Source organism: Aulostomus chinensis, chromosome 2 (assembly GCF_037954235.1).
Source record: "Aulostomus chinensis isolate RoL2024-O1b breed Wild chromosome 2, RoL_Achi_v1.0, whole genome shotgun sequence".
Lineage (NCBI taxonomy): Eukaryota > Metazoa > Chordata > Actinopteri > Syngnathiformes > Aulostomidae > Aulostomus > Aulostomus chinensis.
The window spans coordinates 26,878,352-26,900,472 of NC_141321.1; the positions used below are offsets into that span (position 1 = coordinate 26,878,352).

The 22,121-nt window shown below is 41.9% G+C and overlaps 1 protein-coding gene across 1 annotated transcript in view; it reads left to right on the forward strand.

Moving 5' to 3' along the window:
- Positions 1-486: 486 nt before the first annotated feature.
- The window catches only part of LOC147269623 (RNA polymerase II elongation factor ELL2-like), a 30,878-nt gene continuing 9,243 nt past the window's right edge, over positions 487-22,121 (forward strand). The window contains exons 1-6 of the mRNA XM_086188002.1: positions 487-1,306; positions 2,583-2,832; positions 3,350-3,397; positions 15,523-15,650; positions 16,965-17,128; positions 21,080-21,318. Coding sequence (XP_086044128.1) covers positions 2,695-2,832; positions 3,350-3,397; positions 15,523-15,650; positions 16,965-17,128; positions 21,080-21,318 — 717 coding nt within the window. The 5' untranslated portion in view covers positions 487-1,306; positions 2,583-2,694. The remainder of the gene's footprint in view (positions 1,307-2,582; positions 2,833-3,349; positions 3,398-15,522; positions 15,651-16,964; positions 17,129-21,079; positions 21,319-22,121) is intronic.

Genomic DNA, 22,121 nt, shown 5'->3' on the forward strand with positions numbered 1-22,121 from the left:
TAGTAGAAGGAGGGGCTAAAATGGGTTAATCTCCCACTGCGCCGCTGTTTGAGGAGCAACTTCAAAACCTAAGGAGAGGACAAAAATGCACTCATGGGTGGGGGGAGGGAAGGCTGGTCTCAAGTATAATTATAGTGTATGTCATCATCTCAGGGGATGAAATCAAAGATATACATTTAGTTTTGACTAAACGGTTTATTCTATTTTATGAAATGAAGTCATAATCAGACAAAAAAAGCTTAGATTGATGGAGCTGAACATGACATGGACAAGCAGCACCACCTGTTCTCCCCTGACCCAAGGTAACCCCTCCTCCTTCCATTATGTACTTTCATTCAGGGAGTAGCTTAGCAATTTAGACAAATAGGCTTACATGTCAGACTCATCTGCTTTTCAGGCTCTGCCGGCAGACGTGCGCTTCTCAGTTATGCAAACGCTTAAGTTGCTTGGATCTGCTGTCGTTCATCTCGGTGATGTTTGCTTTTTTTTGGGGGGGGGGGGTACATGCAAAGACCCAACCTGGTAACGGGTCTATCCTGCTGCAGGTTTAGTATCAGGTTTAGCTCCTCCTGTGTATCCACTATTGGACTTCACCCAACAAGACAAGGGAAAGTTGGACAGACTGTCAAAACATTACAATTACTAAACCTATTAACTCCTGGGGATAAGCATCTTTGCTGTTAAGGATTATATGAACTGACCCACATTTGGTTTGCTCTCTCTCTCTCTCTCTGTCTCTCTCTCTCTCTCTCTCTCTAATTGTAGTTGTGAATTTGTGTCACTAAAAGCCGTCCACCAGTGATCGAATCATTAACTTGGGGCACGTCGCCAACAACGAGGTTTTTACAGGCCCCACAAAAATTTAGGTGGTAGACAAGTGACGGCATCCCCAACAGAGTGCCAGAACAGGAGATTCCGCAATAATACCAAAAAGAAATTACCCTACAGCTCTGAAGAATACATTTTATTTTTTATACAAATTTACCAACAACATTAAATTTAAATCTGGTCAAAGTTCACACTTTGTTTCCCACAAGCTCCTTTGTCCGTGCCCACTGGCCCAGCTCTCGTGTTTGAGACATTCCCACATGGCTGCATCTATTTCTCTCTATCGCCTCTCACAGCATCAAATGTAGAGAAAATAAACATGTTCTTATGGAACAAAAGTGAAAAAGCAAAAACAAAAAAGTGAGCACTCAATTGATATTTATTCAACTTTATATGTTTATTATCGTGTGTATTTCCTACTGCTTCTGCTACCAGGTTCTGCCTTCAACTTTGCCTGCTGCTGTTGTCCATCGCAGTGGTGAGTGAACCAGTACCGCTACTTTTTAGCAGCTGAGAAAACACACTGGTGGGGCGAGCGAACATATAGCTTGGCTTTTTTTAACTTTACATGAAGAAATCTTACAGAAATCAGGACTATATGACATTGCAGTGTCAACCAAATCACTGCTAACTCAGCATTAGCTTGCTAACTAACTGTAGGCAAATGTAAATTTGTTGGAATCTTTACACTCTGAAGATTTGATCATAACTCCTGCATGTAGAGGTGCAGCTGCTGTGTCAGCGACTGCTTCAGAACATCCGTGGAAATTCACAAAATAACAAAATTCACACACTTATGCAATTTTCCCACAGTTCTCTTGCCCAGTGCAAGCGGGACAAACAGATGTTGTATCATGTGATTTGTCTTGTATAGAAACTCCACAGTCTTGATATCAATTACATGTAGATATTATAGAAAAGCATATCTATTGCAGATAAAGCATAATATTTAGATTATGTTTGTCAATTATTAGTATTAATTAAAACAGAGCTGTTAAATTACAACTATTTCACAACAAACTGAACAGTCAATCAGCTGTTTTATTTAAATAAAAAACTGAGGACGGATGCATTTATGCTCAAAGTCACCGTTCAAACAATGTTTGCTGTGTTAGGAGTCTTTGGAGTTGGTGACATGTGAAGTTAGGCTCATCTTTAATGTTAACCATAATTCAATAATAATTTCCTTCTCATTTTGACTTAATTCTTGACATCTTAGCTTAAATGTCAACGTTTCAAATGTATTCTTTTTTTTTTTCAATTCTAATCCCGAGGTGGTCTGAGTGGATGGTTTTAATAAGGGACACGATGCCACTGTCTGAACAATTATTGCTAGGTTAGCTATGATTTATCCAAGGCCAAACAATAACAATAAAATATAGAACCCGGAAGTAGCCTTAGAGAATTCTGTGGCCACAAGATATAACATGGTATCTCATGACCACATGTTAATCAGTGTGAGGGAATAAATCAAACCATATGGCCACCAATGAATCAAATGTACCGGGAACAGTTATATCTGTGACAACTAATAAATCAGGTTGTGGGAACAGACTACATTTTGATGCAAAATAAATTTAAAAAACACCTCAAATTGTGGGATCAAATTATAATTTGTGGCCACAAAATATTTCCCCTCCCCATGTTCCCTTCACAACTCTGTAATAAAATGGATTAATTAAAAACCCTTTGATGGCAATGTGATATTATGACACATGAGAATAAACCTTTTGTTGAAGTGTCTTGTGCATTAGGCTTGACGGTGCGCTTGTGCGCGCGGCCCCGCCCACCGCGTGACGTAGCAGGGTGAACGCTGAGCCGAGAGAGGAAAGCTGCTTTAATTGCAGCCTGAGAGAAAAGCCAGCGATGGCTTCGCTCAGGCAGGAGCACCACTATGGGCTCTCCTGTGGAAAAAACAACAAAAACAGCCCAAACAGGACGCTGTACCATGTCAAGCTGACGGACACGGCAATCAAAGCCCTGGAGGCTTTCCAGAACCTCAAGGTACCTTTTACACGTGTGTATGTGTGCGTTTGTGTGTGTGTGTGCGTGTGCTTGTGCGTGTGTTTGGAAATGAGTCGCTACACAGTAAAGTTGTTGCATTTGCTTCTTTTCTGTTGGGGAAATGTTGGTAACGGGTTCACCTCAGCGCCGAGGCTGCCCTGTCAGTAAACAAGAGCAAGTTTACAGTTCAGGACTTGACACTGCGTTAGTTCCGCTGGCTTCACCGCTGCCCGGCATACCAGGACCCGAACCCTGTGGTTGTCGGGAAAGATGAACCCGTCAGCTTTATGCCGGGAAACCTACCGGCTGCTTCAAAGTAAAGCGGAGAGCTGGCTGGTTATCTAACGGACAAGCCGACTAGTTTTTCTTTCTTTTTTTCCCCCGTAATGAGCTCCAGTCTGGGAGAGCAGTTACCGCACACACTCAGCCGTTAATGGTTGTGTTTACGAGACTTATGTAGATGACAAATCTGTGTAATTATGACACAATCCTTTCTTCTCTCTCTCTCTCACCTCAGGCATCATTACAAAGCGAGCCATCGATTTGTTTCAAAGGAAACCAAGGGGTAAGATGATTTTTTTGTTTTTTATTTTAAGGACGTGTCGTTGTATTAGTTAACGAACCGAGTGATTTTCACTCTCCTGCATCTCTCAAATCCTGTTTGAGTGGATTAAGCCATTATCAGGTGATTAAATGGAGGTTCTGTAAAGAAGGCAGCTCATCACCTTTGGTATTTAAAAGGGGAAGGTATACCTGTTTTATTTTGCAGATAAGAAGCTTCTAGCTGTTTACTCCATACTGCAGCAGCGGGACCTCTTATAGCTGGTGGTATCCAGCAGCTAGGAGGCATGCAGGTTACTGGGTCAGCCTGGTGACTGTGGAGAAGCACTGTTAGGTCTGCAAGTGGCACTGGGAAGGTAGAGGGAGGGACAGACACACACACACACACACACAAACACAAACACACACAGTGACTGAAGCCAGAGTCAACAGTGTTGACTTGAGAGGAGACCTCTTGCGTCAAATGAGGAGCCTTTAAGTGAAGCAGATTAATCTTGTGCGCCTTGTTCTGACTTGAGAAAATAAACTGTAATATTATGTGTATTTACTGTTTGTAATGACTCAGTAGCTCGAGTATTCATAGTGTACATGGACTTTGGAAACTATAATCTACAGCTTGTAGCCTAAACTATGTGTGTTTAGACTAAAGTCAGGAACAGCTGTGTCCTTGGGGAATATTTGATTTTTTTTTTTTTTTTTTTTTTTTTTGTCGATGCGTGTTGCGTGGGCTGGTTGGAATAAGTGGCAACCACCTTCCTGTCTTGACAAAATGAGCTGAGAGGTGGTGTGAAGGGCCTTGTGTTGTTCCTCCTAGCTTGTCTGAATGTGAGTTTACACTGATTCAGTGTTTTGATTTCTCTCTTGTTAATAGTTAACGATATTGTGATAATATTTTTGTTGTTCGGGGCTCTGCAAGTTCATCTTGTGTTTAGGTCTTCAGTGTTGGCAATTCCAAGTGTACTGAGAGGAGAAAGCCTGGCAGTAAATTGAAGGAAAATCTGCAAATCTAAAGCACAGCTTCAGGTTTTTACACACTAAAGTGCGGTGCTGAATTGGAGGGGTAGTTAGTTGGTCATAAAACCAGGCTGGATGCTCGGTGTTTAAAACAGAAGCAGTTTATTGCTGACATCGTCTACTTCACAAAGCAACTGTTAAAATGGAGTGCATTTAATGACTTGGAATTACTTTGACCACATGGAAGTCTTTATCTGAAAAAAAAAATACGTTGCTGAAATTTGCATCAACAGTTTTTATGGATATTACTAAAAAAAAAAAAGGATTGATACAAATTGAATATTGTCCAACTGTGATATTGTATTGTGATTTTTTTTTCAAAACAAGAAGCCAGACAAAAGTTAGAAAGTCATATTTCTCACAAAAGGATTTCTTAAATGTTTGAAATGTCAGGCGAAATTGCAGTTTAAATTTGACGTTCACAAGTCATTGGGATGTTCCACAGTATATCATATCAAACTTTTTTAATATCCGTCTGTTGAGCAATTTTATCATGCATCCCCGCAAAGCAGGTGTCATTTTATGGTGTATATTTTGATTATTGTGGAGCTGTTTTCTTGTGTGAGTGAGGCCTTGGTGTGTAGCTTGAATTCCATCATGACGCTGCCTCCCTGGACCTCTGCTGTCTGAGGGAATTCACAGAATTTCACACAACTCACGTCACCGAGAGCTCAAGTTATTAACCAAATAGATGTTTAGGGGTAATTACAGGAGCTGTAATGCTCTTAATTACTGCTTGAGGCATCATGACTCTGCATCAGCTTTCCCTGTCTGTCTGACTCAGGTCGTGTTTAGGCAGGGTATTAATGTGCGTCTTCATGGGTGATGCGATCACAAGTAAACAACTCTTAAGTGTGTCAGTTCGCACCTGGCAGCAGAATGTGCCTCCGCATGCGTCTTGAGTGACCTCTTGTGATTAGATCGCACTTTCTTGCTCTATAAGTAATTAAATACCTTCATTATTTCCTGTTGTGAAAACCGCATGCGTTGTTGTTTAAACCGGTTGGATGTAGCAACGCTTTTCCTGCCTATAGAAACCAGAGATGAACTGCAACAATGATTCGCAGTTCTCGTAGAACTGGCTTCTGATTTGATTTATATTCCAAGTATTGCCACACTATAGAAGGATGAGATCCCAGCCCTTCTGCTGACACAGAGGACGTCAGTCAAGCCAGCAATCCATCAGTTCTCTCACTCTGCTAGACAAACGTGGCCACATGTGACCCTCACCACCTCTGAATGTGGTCTGCGTGATCGCATCTTAACTTGTGCTCTGTTCTGGATGGACGTCTGATTGGATCACCCAGGGCACCTGTTAGTGCCACGTTGTAACAGAGCCTCAGACATTCATGAATGTATGTGTGCGCGCATGTGTGTGTTTGTGTGCGCGTGAGACTTTGGCACATTGTAGCTGCAGTAATAGCTAGGCAGATGACATGAACTCTGAACTGCTCATTTTCTCTGTGGTGGGTGAATGATATACTACATTCAGTGCATTTATACACGTGTGAAACGGTATCTGCATGTTATATGACAAGGGTGTGTATCTGTTTGTTTGTTTGTTTATTTGTTTGTTTGTTTGGTTTTGCAGTAGTATATGTTTAGGCTGAGTCCCATGTGGACCTAAAGGCATGATTTATTCATGTCCCAGCCCTTTCTCCTGTCCTGACCCCCCTGCTCATTGTGCAGCAGCCTGGCAGGACCATACGTAGGAGATCCCCTGAGGACTGTTTCTGTCTGTGTGTTTGTTTATTTAGTTTGCCTGCACATATGAGAGCGACAGACAGAATGAGCGAAGACTTGGCAGTTGCTTTTGAGCCTGTGTGAGTGTGTAGCTAGTGGCTTTTTGTCTGTGTGTGTTTAGACTGCCCATGCTCCAATCCCCAGAGTCCCCCCTGATTGTGTGTTGTCGCTGCTGATTTGAATAACAATAAGCGAGGGAATGCAGACTGTGTTTTGTCACCCTGCTTGGATCACCCTGAATGAATTGAGTTTTTCAGCCTTAATGTATTACAGTCAGTCCAGATGTGTTGTGGTCTGCCCCAAGGGTGAGTTTGTGCCCCACATGATAGAAACATCCCTGCCGTGCATCTAATGGAGTGGAGAATAAAGGGCAGAACACTGGAAGCAACTTCTCCTGTACACAGAGTTATTTAACCTTGACCAAAGTTGAGCGTCTAGACTTTTCTTTTTTTCATTTTAAGATAACTGATGTCTTGCTAAAGTACAAACAAAGCGTACTTGCAGATAGCAACATGAAACAATGTAATCATTTAAGGAGAAAACATTTTGATACACAAAATTAAAGAACCAGTGTGTAGGATTCAGTAGTATCTTACGCTGGAGTTGCAGATTGAGAGACCGTGTGCTGGCCTGCAGGATTGTTCCATATTATACTACAGTTCTCAAATTTTATTCCAAATTAGAAAAACTTCAAAGATCCCCTACTGGGAAATTCCTTTGTAAGTCTAAAACTGCTTAAAACGCAGGTCGGAAAGAGAAAATGATATTTCTGTTGTGAGTCATGAGATTGAAGATTATGAAGAAGATCTGAGTCTGGAGTTCTGCACTAACAGAGTGGATCACGTCACACAAGGTTTGATGTAAACAATCATGGCGATGGCGCCCTGAGTGAGCCTCCTGTAGCCATGTCCTTGTGAAATACATAACTCTTCACTCATGGACGTTCCTCAGATTCCTCACAATCTCCACTTCCATTGTGGATCTCCGATTTCCCATCATAAAAAAGGGAAATATGTTTTAAATCTCATCTGTCCACTGGTGTAGTCACCATGACAGCTGGTCAGCTTAGCGTGATGAGCTAGTCCATACAAACATGGAGTCACTGCGTAAATGCAAATGTAAGTGAATGCTACAAGTAAATCAAGAGTAGAAAATGTAAAGCAGAACACTAGTTTTTTATGCTTGCAATTAAAATAAGGTACTTCAGCGAAAACTTAATCAAGTATGATCCAGAGGACGAGCTGAACCAAATGGTGTAGCGCAAAAAATGTTAATGTTGTCCATTCTGGGCTAATGTGCAGACATCTTCAGTGGAAACCCACTCCGCATTTAGATATGAAGGTCTCATTTTAAATTTCAGGTGATTTCAATGATAATGAAAACACAGCTATGAATATTACATTCAATTCCCGCCAATATTCTGCCTTAAGGTCTTCTTTTTGGACCATTAAGAACTTGTGAAACGATGTAGCGCAATTAAGCGATCACATGCATTTGTGCACTTTGCTTAAGACCTTTCATTGCATGTCAGTAATCTTCTCGGGGTACCGTGTATGTTGTGTGTGTGTTAGTGTGTGTGTGTGTGTGTGTCACTTGTGATAAATGCTTTATTTTCTCTCAGATCACACTAATCTGTGTGTGCATACAAAGGGAAAATTGTCAAGGGATTATGAAACTCTTGTGGTTATAGCTTGCTAGTTTTTCTGAAAAGCGAGGAATGAAAATCTTGTGCACTGAACGGATTACATATTTATTTAGCGAACGTGTGAGTGGCCTCAGAAATCCTGCCGCATCACTGGAAAACACTTTCTCGGTCTGATCAAGCAGCTTGGAGATATGGAGCACATCTTATTTGGCTGAAGAACGTGTCCTGATTAATTCCCGCTTTTGAAAATCCACACCATAAACTAATGAGGCATAAAGGGACCCTTGTTCCCCTACACACATGTGTTACGGTATGGTCCTGCATGCCTAGAAACATAGCATTCTGTTGAAGCGCCTACCTAGCTTTGGGCGTATAAGGAGGGGCTTGTGTTGGACCACAGTAACCCACAATTTGTTGAAGTTGACAGTTTGGCCTCAGGCACCTGCCAGAGATGTATCGTTCTTGGCACTGGTTGGGGAAACCTCAGGGATGATTGTGGTACAGCACCCCTATCCTCCGCCTGCTCCGTGCCCAGCTTCCTCTCTCCCAGGAATGGAGCTCGCACAGCAGCTCTGTCCCTCTGTGAAATTGCAAATGAAAAGGAATGGAAGGTGATTACAGGCTCGGACTTGATTACATGCGCTGTCTCCCACTCGAAGCAGCCACATTAATCACACAGTGCTAGCCGGTGAAGCTCAGCGAGAAAGAGAAGACACCACACAGCCCAAAGTGTTGACTGATTGACTGTGAGATAATAAAAACTAGTTTCTCTGCCACTTCTTCTCTTTCTCTCCTGCCCTACATCCATCCCACATCTTCCATTCGTCTAGACACATAGGGCCCGTTTACACAGACACTTTAATGTGGGAATGTTATGCCGCTATTACACCTCACTGTCTGTATAAAAGTACCCAGAGACGGATTGGGGGGGTAGCACATCGTTTCACCACTGAGCTCTCAGTAGAGATGGTAACAGCACAGAATCTGCATTTGTGTAAAAGGGACAAAACATCGGATCGACCCTTAAATTAGCTAAAGGTGCAGGTTTTCTATTTTGGATTTGGATTATTGTTTAAAATAATGTACTATAATACTTATACTATCATTTTTTTCAGCAAGTTCAAGTTTTCAAGTGTGATCGTTAAAAGTACAAAGCTGACACTTGGATATGAACGAGCTACCACACAGATGCATCAAATGCATTTAAACGTCACAAGTTTTTTTGTGTTTGTTTATGTTTTAATTGTCAACAAAAACCTCTGTTGTCTTGTGTATCCACTAGTTAACACGCACCATTTTTAAGACTCCTAAAAGCTTCAAAATTTACATGAAATAAAACAAGACGTTATTTAAGTCTCATTCTTTCTCTGTGTTTAAACCTACAAACGTGGGACGGGGAGGTATTTTTCTGCTGTGACATCGGCAGGTTGGCACTTACAGAGCCAAACGTACGTCTGTGTTACAGGGGGTCACATTAGATGCTGTTCAGGCTCCTAAAGATCCCGCACAAGGAGCTTTCAAAACTGGCTGTTGTGTGCATCCTCCATGGAGAAAGGTGCTTGTCTTAAATGGCGTGTATCGACTTGTGGCCCTGGAACAATTCAACTCTTTTGTTTGTGATGCTATGATGAGAAGTAGTGTGTACTTAAGTGTGGTGAGGATGATGATGAGGGTGGTGGCTGGCTGGATGGCTGTCTGAGCGTGTTTGTGTTTGTGTCTGTCTTTGTGTGTGTGTGTGTGTGTTTGTGTGTGTATGTATGTGTCTCTTTGTGTGTGTATGTATGTGTACGTGTCTCTTTGTGTGTGTATGTATGTGTGTGTGTCTCTTTGTATGTGTATGTGTCTCAAAGCCATTGGCAGAGATGTTTTGGCTTATAGCTCGACTTTGGCCTCTCTCCCTCTTCAGCCTTATGAGTGGCAGTAATGCTGATTACACCCTGGTGAGAGGAGCTGGAGCTGAGCCTCCCTTTGCTCACGCTGGATTAACACACACACACACACACACACACATGCACAGAGTTTGCATTAGCGCCCAGCCATGAGTGTCTTGCCTCCTGCTGGTAACAGACAGCGGTGGTGGCGACAGGTTTCACTCCCTCCTCCTCCTCTTCCATCTCCTCCTGCACCTCCTCCCTCTCCTCCTATCAACCAGAGAGGGGAAGCAGTACCATGGCATCCCACTCTGGAGCCGAGGAGGCCAGAACAAAAGACGGCCTGTTTTCAGAAGGCCATTACTCAGACTGCAGAGGATGTGGAAACAATAGGCTGCATGAGATCTACACCCAGACCCCACATTCAACCAAAAGCTAGCAGGAAACATAAGCCCTGTGCACCGACAGCAGTTTCTCACAGTTTTTGTTCAATTGACTTTATAGTTTGATAAAGCCAGGAAAATGAGCCTTTCCCGCTCATGTTTACAGTGCAGGGAGACATTTATGACGGCTCAGAGTGAAACTGTGGCTCATTAAGATAGTGTCACCAACATGTTGACAAAGATGTTTTAGTGGTGTCTGTCTGCTAGCTGTGTGTGCATGCGTGCTTGTAAAAAAAAAAAAAACTAGTAATCTTTACGCAGCCTTTGCCCTGTAAAGGGGGACTAGTTTGTCTTAGTCTGATCTGATTTTTGTTTGAATACCTCTATGACAAGAGCTATATAACCTTGACAACTTGATATACAATTATTTTAATTGCCACAACAACCTCAGAATCACACGCCGCATTGTACAATAACAACAACATGAATAACTGCTGAAAAATTGACCAGAATGTGATCACACACCACAGGAAGAGATGCACCAGTCCAGCACTGGCGTATTGATCTCATACTGACTCAGATAGCTGGATTGGGTATCGGGACTGGTGTGTTCTATTTCATGCTTCATACTTTTCTGTGTCTACGTGTGCATACTTGTTTTCTATTTTTGAACTTCAGTTCCAGTTCATTACCTCTGGCAAGAAGGTTTCTGCTGGAGTTTGTGTGTCGGTCAGCAGGACAACCCAAAAACTTGTCAGCAGCCATGTGGAACAGTGTAGAATGAGCCAAGGAAGAACTCATTAAATTTTTGACTTTTTTTTTTTACATTTTGATATTTGTCATGGGGGCAGCATGGCTCAGGGGCAGAGTGGCAGTCTAGCAAGGGTCTCAGGTTCAATCCTCACTTCCCCCCATGGACCATGTCCAATTATCCTTGAGCAAGATACTGAACCCCTGATTTCTTCCTGATGGCCCTATGATGGACTGGTGACCCGTCCAGGGTGAGCACCGCCTCTCGCCCAATGTCAGCTGGGATAGGCTCCAGCCCCCCACCTCCCACGACCCTTAACGGATAAGCGTTAGAAGATGGATTAATGGGATATTCGTCATAGTGGTTCAACAACATCCATCTCAAATCTCATCAAAGTACTTAAGAATTCAGTGATGAGTTACCTTGGAGACTGTGAGTTTTTGTTGTACTGTTACCGTGGTGAGGTGGCCAAGTTTGACATTTCGCCATAGAACACAAAACTGTTTCAAGTGGACTCCACATGGTCAGATCTTTTCCAAACTTAACGTGTTTGATTAGCTTCAAAGATATCAGAATGATCCAGGCTCCTCCACGCAAGCACAATGAGGCACAGAGCTTATTAATTACACCTCGGTGGTGGATCGGTACTTGGTATCAGCCCAAATGATATCTTTTTCAGGACCAAAAAGGGTAGATTGGTGCATCCCTTTCTGAGATCTCATCACATCAGTTCCCCTCTCACAACTTCTCAAAGAGGACCCAGTGGAGATTAAGAGGCAGGTTAGCAGGGCTTCCGTTCAGACTGAGGTGGCGAGCTTGCTGAACTCCACCCCCCAGTATGTTACTGGCCATTATGTAGTCTCTGGACAACAAACTGCATGAGCTACAAGTGTGCATCTCTGTCTTGCCCCATAGTGTCTGGGGGGGCCAGTGTTCGTTTTAAAAGAATGAATTATATGTTTGAACACTTGTCGGACTCAGGCTCCGCTTGGTTCTCCTCGTCGCCTGTTGGTGTCTGGGGTGTCACTGAGCTGTACTGAGGGCATAAATCAATCCCAAGCGTTTTTTTCTGAATATTAATTAACTTATTAAGATGAAGCCTTGCTGGTAAATATTTTCATGCTTTAAGCTAGCTTTATCTATGCCTGATGTGTGAGTCAATAATGGCAAAGATCAGAAGCAACCCACAGATTCTCTGAAGATTTGACTTGAAAGGAAGACGATAAATATTTCATTATTCATGGTCAGCTGAATTCTTTAAGAGCCAGGTCCTTTGTAAGAGCGCCTCTCTGGGATTGAATTGCCGTGGAGAATTACTGGGAGAATGTGCTGGGCTGTGGTGCGGCTGGGAATGAGAGTGCTTGATGTAGTTTGCACCGCGGGGGGTCTTAAAGTCTTCGAGTGGTGGTCGAACGAGCAGCCATCGCTGGCTAGATGGCAGCAAGTGAACTGTATGACTGAGTATTCATAACAGCTGGAATCCTGTGATGGCACACAGCTCATTCCCATGAATGTGCTTGGCATCTGCACCTTTTCCAGGCATCCTGGTGAGTAAACTCACAAGCTTTTTCAAGACAAAGCAAGAGCAAGTGCAACCTTGTGCTTTCAGCTAGTGTAAACGCTGAGAGAGAGGTTGTGTTTAAACAAGCCCAGCGTAGTTTTATAACTCTTATCTTTCTATGAAGGTGAGATTTTCCCAGTCATACTGGTTCTCTACCTGGAAATTTTAATCACGCTTCATGTGTAAGTTGGATTTCCATGGAAGGGGGAACGCCAAACAAACACCTTGGAACTTCTAAATGACATGCGTACATGAGCAGCATTTTCCCCATCACTGTCTTAGAAGTTTGCATTTCCTTGTATTTTACAATAGAGATGGAAACCCTAACCTTCTGATAATCTGCTGCCCACAGCTGGTTTGGAGTGTTAATTGTCATGCATTTTTGTGTAAGGGATTCTGGTCCATGATAAGAATTTTTATTTCTATGACTGACTTTATTTCAAGTTTATATTTTAAGGCCTTAACAGAGCCAGAGTGTCTAATGTCATTAGGGGGGTTATTCCACAGGAAGTGAGCACGATAGAAAAAGGCTCTGCAGCCCTGGGGACACACAGAAACCCAGTGTCCAGAGAACGGACAGCATGAGATGAGACACGATTAAATCAGACAGACAGGAACTTAAAGTCTGTATGAGGAAATAATTCTTCTGGTCCGTCTTTTTACTTGTGCTGTTCTGCATATCTTACACATGAGATATGCAAGAGATACTCCTCAACAACTAGACCGTAGTGTCTGCAGATGCCTCATATCCACACATACAGGTGGGAAAAATCTCAGCAGCCTGGATTGGGCATGGTCGGCCAAGTCTCTTTGAAAAATAGGAGACCAGAACCACGTGGGAGCACAGGGACACAAGGAGAGGAAATCCTCATGATACCTTGACGCTTAAAGCTGAAAAATCCACAATAAGGCACAGCTGCCTGCAGCATGAAGAATGTGATTGCCTGACCGGGGGTGGGGGGGGTGGTCAGCAGTGAAAAATACTTGTCATGACAGTGTGGATCTCTTCTGCACTGACTCTGAGATTTACCTTGCTTACTTTATAGACTGCATAAACCAGCCCTAAGCCTCTCGCTCTTTACTCTCATGAATGTGCCCCCTGAAACTCCTGAAACCCCATCATATATTTTTAAATTACAGCATTCCTGGTATCTGTGGTGTAAGTGCAGGTTTAACAAGGACCAACAAGTAGGGTAAAGTTCCAAACAACAAACTCCATTTATCACATAACAGTAGGAAAATGCAGGTTTTGTTAAAAAAAAAAAAAAAATACGGGTAAAAATGTTTAATCCTGTGGGTGGAAACCAGTTCAGGAAAAGCACTGTGGATGTTCAGGGTCCTCGGAGGAGAGATATACCTCTTTCACACTGGATAAAAATCCCATGAACATCTGGGGATTTTTTTTCTCTCTTTCTCTCTTCAGTGGAAAAGTTACAATTGGCATTAACTGCACAGTGAAATGACTCAGCAGTAGTCACAGGTATTTATCAGCTCCAGCTCTGAGTGGCAACGATGGAAACACGACACCCAGATGGACATTTGTGCCCCTTTTTTCCGACTCGGACGCTCCGCCTGTGTGCAAACTCTAAATACACTTGTAACCTCTGCAGTAGTTTAAACAGCATTAGTCTAAACACAAGCTGTTTTCCTTGTTTATTGATAGAGGAATCTTCCATGGAATCTCCAGGTTGGGCAATATATGTGTGCGTGTGTGTGTGTGTGTGTGTGGGGGGGGGTTATACTATGATGGTCAGGGGCCCACTTTTATGCCTCAGCACTAGTAAAAGTCATAGGCAGGAGGTTTTAGCTTTCTGGTTGTTTTTTCCATCCGTCCATACGACCCTTAAAAGTTTTGGTGGGCAAAGGTTAAGTTCACTCTGACCTCACATGTGCTCGACATCTGTCCCAATCTCATTAATGCAGGGTCCCTCACACAAGAGGACATTTTTTTGGATTTGGCTCAAATGTCCACAGGTTTCAGTGATGAACTGAACAGGTTTTTTTTTTTTTTTTTTAACTAATTGCTGAGGTGTAGCAAAAACAATAACAAGTACTTTCGTTTGATATCTATGTTTAGATTTTAGCTGAGTGTGAATAATCACATCAAAGTGTATAGATAGTCCAGTCCATGTTCATCATTTTGGTCCTGCATGGTGATGTGTGATAACATCTATTGAAACTGTCCTTTTTCACATTTCAGGAATCACTTTTGCAATTCAAATTTACCAACTGGCAATGGGAAAGCAGTTGCTGGCCATCTGAACGTACTCTCCTAACTTCTGTTGTTTTACGATCCGGCCAAACTCTTCTCCCAAGAAATTTCTGAGTAAATTGCCACAAAAAAAAATGAAAACATATATATATATATGTATATTTGGCATGTCAATACAAAGTGCAGGATTTAAGCATTTGTGAGCTTTCCTGTTGCAGCATCTTCAGGCCAAAATGTCAACTTCTCACATATTTTCAAGACAGCCCCCAATCTACTGGGGTATCAGCCAAATGTTTGGAACACATTTGTGCTCTCAAGAGGACAAATCAGTTACTATGCATTTTCGGTTGAGAAGATTTTCCTTGTTTTCCACATAACTGTATTTGCACATTTCCAATACGTCACAAAGTTGTTTATTCCATCCAGCACCTCTGTGTTATTGTGTGTCATCAACCGCACAGCCACAAAGAGCTATCAGCAGGCTATAAGTGTTGTGATTTTGGGGTTAAATATTCTTTTCAGGCCTTCACAACATTTGCCAGGGTCTGGTCCTTGTATTGAAATAACATTTGTGAAGAAATAAACTCCATTGATTTATGATGATTGCAAAAACCATGATTTTGGCCAGTTCAGCCCTTGGCTACAATGGTTTTGGCATCAGAATTTCTTGCTGCTGAGTAGAAAACTTCTTTTCCAAGCAATAAGTTTGAAAAGTAATAAAAGAAGCATGAAATTGGGAAAAAAAAAAAGTCTCAGGAAACTTTTGACATGTTAAGGGAACCTGACCTGTAAAACAAAATAAACATTATTTCACTTTATGGGTTTATGCGAATACAGATGGTTTGGTGACATGCAATCTGTTTACACATATCCCAAAGTCTAACCAGAAATGGCAAATATTTATCTTTTTGTAAATCTGACATTCTTTGTCTTTCTGTTGTCTTTCTAGCACATTAAGATCCCAGCTCCCACATCAGAGTCCCCCTCTGCTCTCCGTGTCTTCTCCTTCTACTTGTCCAGTGACAGCAAAGACCAACCTCAGGCCAGCTTCGACTGCATCCATCAATATGTTTCAAGGTACCACGTTAAAGCAATGCTTCACCCAAAAAAAAGTTTTTTGCCTTTTAAATGCTTGCAAATAGTTTTTTTCCCCCCTCTTCTCCAATTTATGAGTTTTGAAATGCACTTTAAATTCCACTATATTACATTCAACAGTAAAAGCTTTTACCTTCATGTGTCCACGATAAAGAACACGTGACGTTCTCTTTGACCTATTTTTCTCAATATTTTACAGCAACTTCCTCTTTCCTTTTGTTAGCCAAGATCCTGGATTGAGCCTCAGTGAAAACTATCCAGAAAACTTTCTTTTCCACATGGATCAAGAGAGAACTTTGGCAAATGTGCCCTGCAAAAAAATGACTTTATCAAAGGTTAGCTAAGACTCTAGATCTGGCTGTTCCAGCCTTTTTTGATCTGATGTGATGTGACGTGATGTGATCCACTGGTTGTGGCATATGTGATTCCTGACCTTGTGCATCGGTCAGCAGCCCTTCACCATTTTTCTTTCAACATTCCTGCACGCTCACATCTCTAAAAGCATCATAAGAGACAGTCAGCTCACTGCTCGCTATACACAGGATGGGGCAATTGTAATTTTCTGTTTATTTTCGTCTGGACCCTTTCATTACAAAGACCTGTGATACATTGTTTATGGAGCGCATTTGCATGGAAACTGAGGGTTATGCTCTGTTACAGCCTCCTGCTGCCAGATGGCTGCGGTCTGAAATCTAACTAGTTCTGGTTCCAGTCAGTTGCTGGAGCCAAAAGCAACAGTAGACCTGGTAAAGGGCAAGAACTTGGTCTCTCTCACTACATTTGTAATGATATTTGGAGGAGACGGATGAGAAATGATTAGTAGGCACACACAACATAAGAGTTGTGTGAGTTGGAGGAAATGGCTCATTTTTCTGTAAGTATAAAACAGACTTTGGCAATGCAGTCAAACTCTGATTTATTTACAGCTTTGATGCAGTCCAGGTTGGTGCATTGAACTTTTTACTTTTGTCTTAGATGATCCGTGTTTTGTAAGTGTACTGGCAGGAGCCAAGCTAATCCTGGAGGTTTTCCACAGGCTTTATCCTGCTTTGAACCAGAATATCTGGCTTTCCCACATGTAGCGGCCTGCACGGCTATATCTAGACTGTGACATAACATAGAGTAACCATAGACCTGTCGTAGCCAGCTTGCACCACAAAGCCACACTATGCTGTGTGGAGTCTGTGTGGGTATGCTGCTCTGAGGTAGCTTATGGGCCTTTTGTCTGTACGGTGTTGACAGCACAGCCAGCTGAAAGCCCTGCAGTTCAACTGCGCTTTGTTTTTTGTTTTGCAGTGACGGCCGCGAGCAGCTGGAAGGTCAAGGTATCATCCAGGACAAGATCACCGTGTGTGCCACCGAGGACTCCTACCAGATGACTCGTGAGAGGATGTCTCAGGTGGAGAAGGATAGCTGGAGCCGCTCTGCCATTGAGATCAAACCTGGAGCCTCACATCCAAGTAAGAACTTACTCGAGGTCCCCATGTACCAGAGCTAAGGCATAGGTTGATGTCTCTCATTTCCATGGTGTAAGAAAAGTGTTAGTGATACAATGAGGGGGATATAGTACAAACAAAGAGACATGCAACAGTTAAAAAAAACAAACAACTCAAACATTATTATCCCCGGAAAAAATATAACTCCATTCATTGCTTTTATTTGAAAAGTTCCTGTCATATGATGAAACCATGCAGGTAGTGTTTTACAGTGGGTGGCTGAAGAGAAGGAGAATCCCTAGATTGGAGGTTCATCTCCTTCTCTCTCTGCCTTTAGTGTCCTTTAACAAGAGTCTGAGCCTGGGTTGTTCTTGGTGGGCAAGCTAGCACCTTCCATATCAGTGCTCTTGCCATCGGTGTGTGAATTAGAGGAGATATTTTAATATGTTTTGAGTAGTGTGAAGATACAATGCCACTAACATGGCTTGAAATTCTCAGAATACTGTGGCAGAATTCTGGTGTAGGGTTGTTTTTAGTCCCCTTACACAAGTAGCTACCACTACCTGAGGGCCTATTAGATTTATAGCGGGAGAGGATAGGGCCTGTCCTCGCAATCCTGTCCGCTTCTGCTAGTCAGAAATTACCATCCATATTTCACCAAACACTAGCCTCCAACTATAAAACTCCTGATGAGCTGCCCAACTCCCCGCTGTCAGCCGTGTAACATCTGGAAGCGCTGCCTACTCCCTGTGGGGACAAGTGATGCTTTTGTGAACCGCATCAGCAAAGTTACGCATCCATTCTTGCAGAGATGCTGTAGACTGTCACTTGAAAATCATCAGCCAGAAATGGAGGTCGTATAAATTGGCAAATGTTATGTGGAGCCTTGACATCGTGTCTTGGGATCAATTTCAGTAAAATCCTATAAAATGCAGCCTTTACTTATTAGAAGCTATTGAACCCCATGAGGTTCTGACCCCTGGTGTCGCTTATCCTTTAATTAAAAATGAAATACTGATATGTCTTTGGAAAATATTGTCATCTAACAAGTATTTGTATGTATAAAGCCAAAAGGAACGGTGTTTTGTATCACTAAAGTAGGTCACACATTTAATTTGCTAAGTGTCTGCTAAGTGTCAGCTCAACACTGCATCTGGCCATGATATTCTGAAAAAGCCCTGCAAATGGGACAATTCGACAACATGCGTTTTTTGATCTGAAAGCGCCGACAATCTCATTCGCAGAGTGCCTCTCTCAAGCTTTTATTGTTGCTAGGTTACAAAACTGTCTTCTAATCCCTGGATACCTTTCAGGGAAAGAAATGTTCTTCCCTTTAAGCCCTGACTATATAAAAACAGTCCTTTTACCACCCCTGTTCCAATCAAACCTGTCTTTCGTTTTTTTTCATTTCTGTCCCCCCCCCCCCCCCCGAGATCCCATGAAATGAAAATTACATTATTCTCAGTCTCCATTTATCTCTTAACAAACACCAAATATGTCCAAAATTTGTTTCAGAGTTTGTAAATAAAAATCTCTTTTCAATCCATATTTGACAACTCCTCCTTACTTATTTTCTGTCAAATTAGAAATGTTTTTCTCAGTTTTGTATGCCCCTCCTGCACCCATGTAATTCACTGTGGGACAAAAAAAAAAAGTCTCGATAAATAGATAGATACAACTTTATTGATCCCACAACGGGGAAATTTGTGTGTTACCACAGCTCAATTTCAAGAAGAAGAAGAAGAAGACACAGCAATTAGAATATATCAAGAAAAGAGAAGAAGAACATTATATCATTATACCTCCTTGTGAATTTACATTGTAAAAGAAGCGGCTTTAAAAAAAAAATCTAACTCTGTGAAATGATTCATTTCCCGACCATCAGGCTGTCCATTTGGTCTAATGACAGTTAGACACTCTAAAGGGGGCGATAATTGAATTATTTATCCTCATTTGCTAGCAGAGAGCTAACCGGAGGTAGCCGGCTTGGCCAGCGTAAGTGTCTGGTGTGCATGCTCTCTCATGCAGGGGGTGTTATGCAAATGAAGGGCTATTGGCTAACAGAAACATCAATCAAGTTCGAGTCCCTCATTTCTATGCAAACAAATAGCACTCTAGATTTCTTTTCACAGGGTCGTTGCATCCTATTTTGACTTCCTCTTCACATTTGGCTTGGGAAAATGATTTTGGCCAAATTGGTATTTCACAAACATCTTTGAACTATCATTTTAGAGTTTGAAGGCCAAAATGAGATGCAAAGCCAACCCTTTCCTATTTATACGACTGAAATGCATAATTTTAGATAAAAGTGATGGGGCACAGCTCCAAATGTGGCTTTTGAAATGACATTTAAATTAAAAGCTAAACAGTGCTTTTAAGGAGTTAAATTTTTTGCCAAAATATATAATTTTGATATGATATAGTGCCACAAGCCTCAAAAATATTTTTCTAGACGCATGTAGAAATTGACAGGTGATGAGTTGTTGCTTCAGCGTTGATTTCCAAGTGACTTTTCTACAAATTCTTAACAGCTTTTGCCTGTGTGTGACATCACATTCTGCTCATTAAGAGTACTTTACTGTATGACAATCTCATGAGCAGCTGCTGCCACTGCTGTCTTTTTTCTTTTCTCCAACCTTTATGCAGTATTCCTTCTTGGCGTGGTGATAGGCCTCTGTGTCTGTGCTGGAGCTCCAGTGAAGCTAATACTATGCATACTGCAGACCAAATTTAGACACTGTGAATTGTATAACATCAGTTCATCAGGTGAACATGACTCTGCAACATATATGCCTGTAGGGAAATTCCCCTTTCAGCCTCAGGAGGAGCTCAAAAACCCAGTGTATATTATCAGGCATGTCAAAACCTATAAAACATGCATGTGACAAGTACATTCCTTTCCATTATCATTGTTTATTTATCATTATTGATGGTAGTAGAGTGTGAGTTATCGTCTTTGCAGGGCATACTTGTTTGGTTGAAATAAATCCCCGGCCTTTAATGTGCAGATTGACCTGCTATGAGATTAGCGTGTAGCCTTCACTGGTCTAACATGCCCCATCCATCTGCATCAGGAATGTAACGATCAATGGGGTGTACACACCTGAAGACCAATAATGACAGTCCTGTGTGTGTGTGTGTGTGTGTGTGTGTGTGTGTGTGTGTGAGACTTGGAGATTATTAGGCAACATTTTGATGAATGTTTTCTCATTAGCCAAGCAGGTGACAAGCAGTGCAGCCCAGAGAGCATGTAGGCGGTGAGAGTCGGGCTTCCAGACTTCCCTCTGGCTTTAACGCTTGTCTGACACATTTTACTGCCTTTATTTGACCACTTACATGAAAATGTGAAATGCTTCGCAATTCATTTCTGCATGACTCATTTATTATGTTCCAGTTGTCTTACAAATGAGTCCCAGTGAGCCCAAGTTTAAAGTGTCTGGATGTCAAGAAACCCTGAAGATTGGATTTCTTGCGACTACTGAGGCATATTTGGAGTTGGAAAATGTCTATTGGATGCAAAATGTCTTATAGGTCATGTCCATTAATTTGGTCACTACTTTCCCCCAGCGTGTGCATTCATTATTTATTTGCAAAGCATGTTTTGGGGACCTTGCTTTTTAATTTTAATAACTGAACTATAAGTTTTTCTCAAGACATTTTCACTTCGCACAATATGTTCTTTGATTTAGACTGTTTGAAATGTTCAATAAATATATAGTTTATCTTTGTATTTATTGTAGAATTATTTTAAAAGCACAAGGATGAGGTGTGCACTGCTCATAGCTTTAATGGTTCATTTACAGTATGGAGTGAAAAATATGTGATCTAATATTTGTTTATAGATCATGATCAGGGAAATGGTTTGAAATAATCACAATGTTGATTTGAGGTGATGTCGCCCAGGCCTTCTCTAGAACCGGTTCTAAAACTCCTCGTGATGAATTTCTCTTGCTATTATCTTATTTATGTGTTCAGGTAAATGTGTCAAGTTCCAAAAGAGGCCAGCTCCTCTGTCTGACAGCAGCTTCTACAAGCAACCGGCCAACAACCGGTGGAATGGCAACACATCCTCGCCAACCCAGAAGCCCCTGAGGGAGCGCATCATTCACCTGCTGGCTCTCAAAGCCTACAGGAAACCAGAGCTGCTGCTGTGGCTGGAAAGAGAACGAGCTGGGCCAAAGGATAAAGCCGAGCTGGGAGCCATACTGGAGGAGGTACATGGAAATCTATTTCTCTCATGTAGCGAGGAATCTGTGTTTGGTTTCTTTAAATATCTCAATAACCGTTTATTCGATCAACATCAAACTGTACGTGCGTTTTAGATGTCTCAAAAAAGTGCAGTGTCGAATTTTAAGTCATTTAGATAAGCAGTTCTAATTTTTGGCCACCAAAAGTTTGCTTTTTTTTTTCCTTTTCTGGAAAAAAGGCTTGATGCCAAAACTTGAATTAACAGTTTTTTTTGTTTTTTTTTTAACCTTTTCTACAGGACCTGCCGGTGTGACTAGAGGCATTTTAACTTTGGTCTGATGATGAGTGCCCTAGTTTTTAATTGCATTCATGCCCTTCTCTGGTGAAACCAGACTTCTTTGTATCATACGGTAATTTGGTTTGTTTGTTTTCTTTTCTGTTTGGTCTCATTGGGATTGACTGAATTCATTATTTTCAGGTAGGATGATGGACAGAGTTGGTTGTCAGGATTCTGGATAGTTTTAGGCTTTGTGATATGATGCAACCCCACCCTCAAATACCCATGATGTCATTATGATGACAACTTGCATTGCTCTGGTCATATAAATCCACACGTTAACTCATCTAAATACATGCATGCATGTTAACTGGACGCATCACTCGACACATAGATCATACTGCTTTCTACAAGTATATGCATTGTACATACTGTCCATCCATCCATTTTCTATACTGCTTATCTGTTAAGGGTTGCTGGGGGGCTGGAGCCTATCCCAGCTGACACTGGGTGAGAAGCGGGGTTCACCCTGGACGGGTCACCAGTCCATCG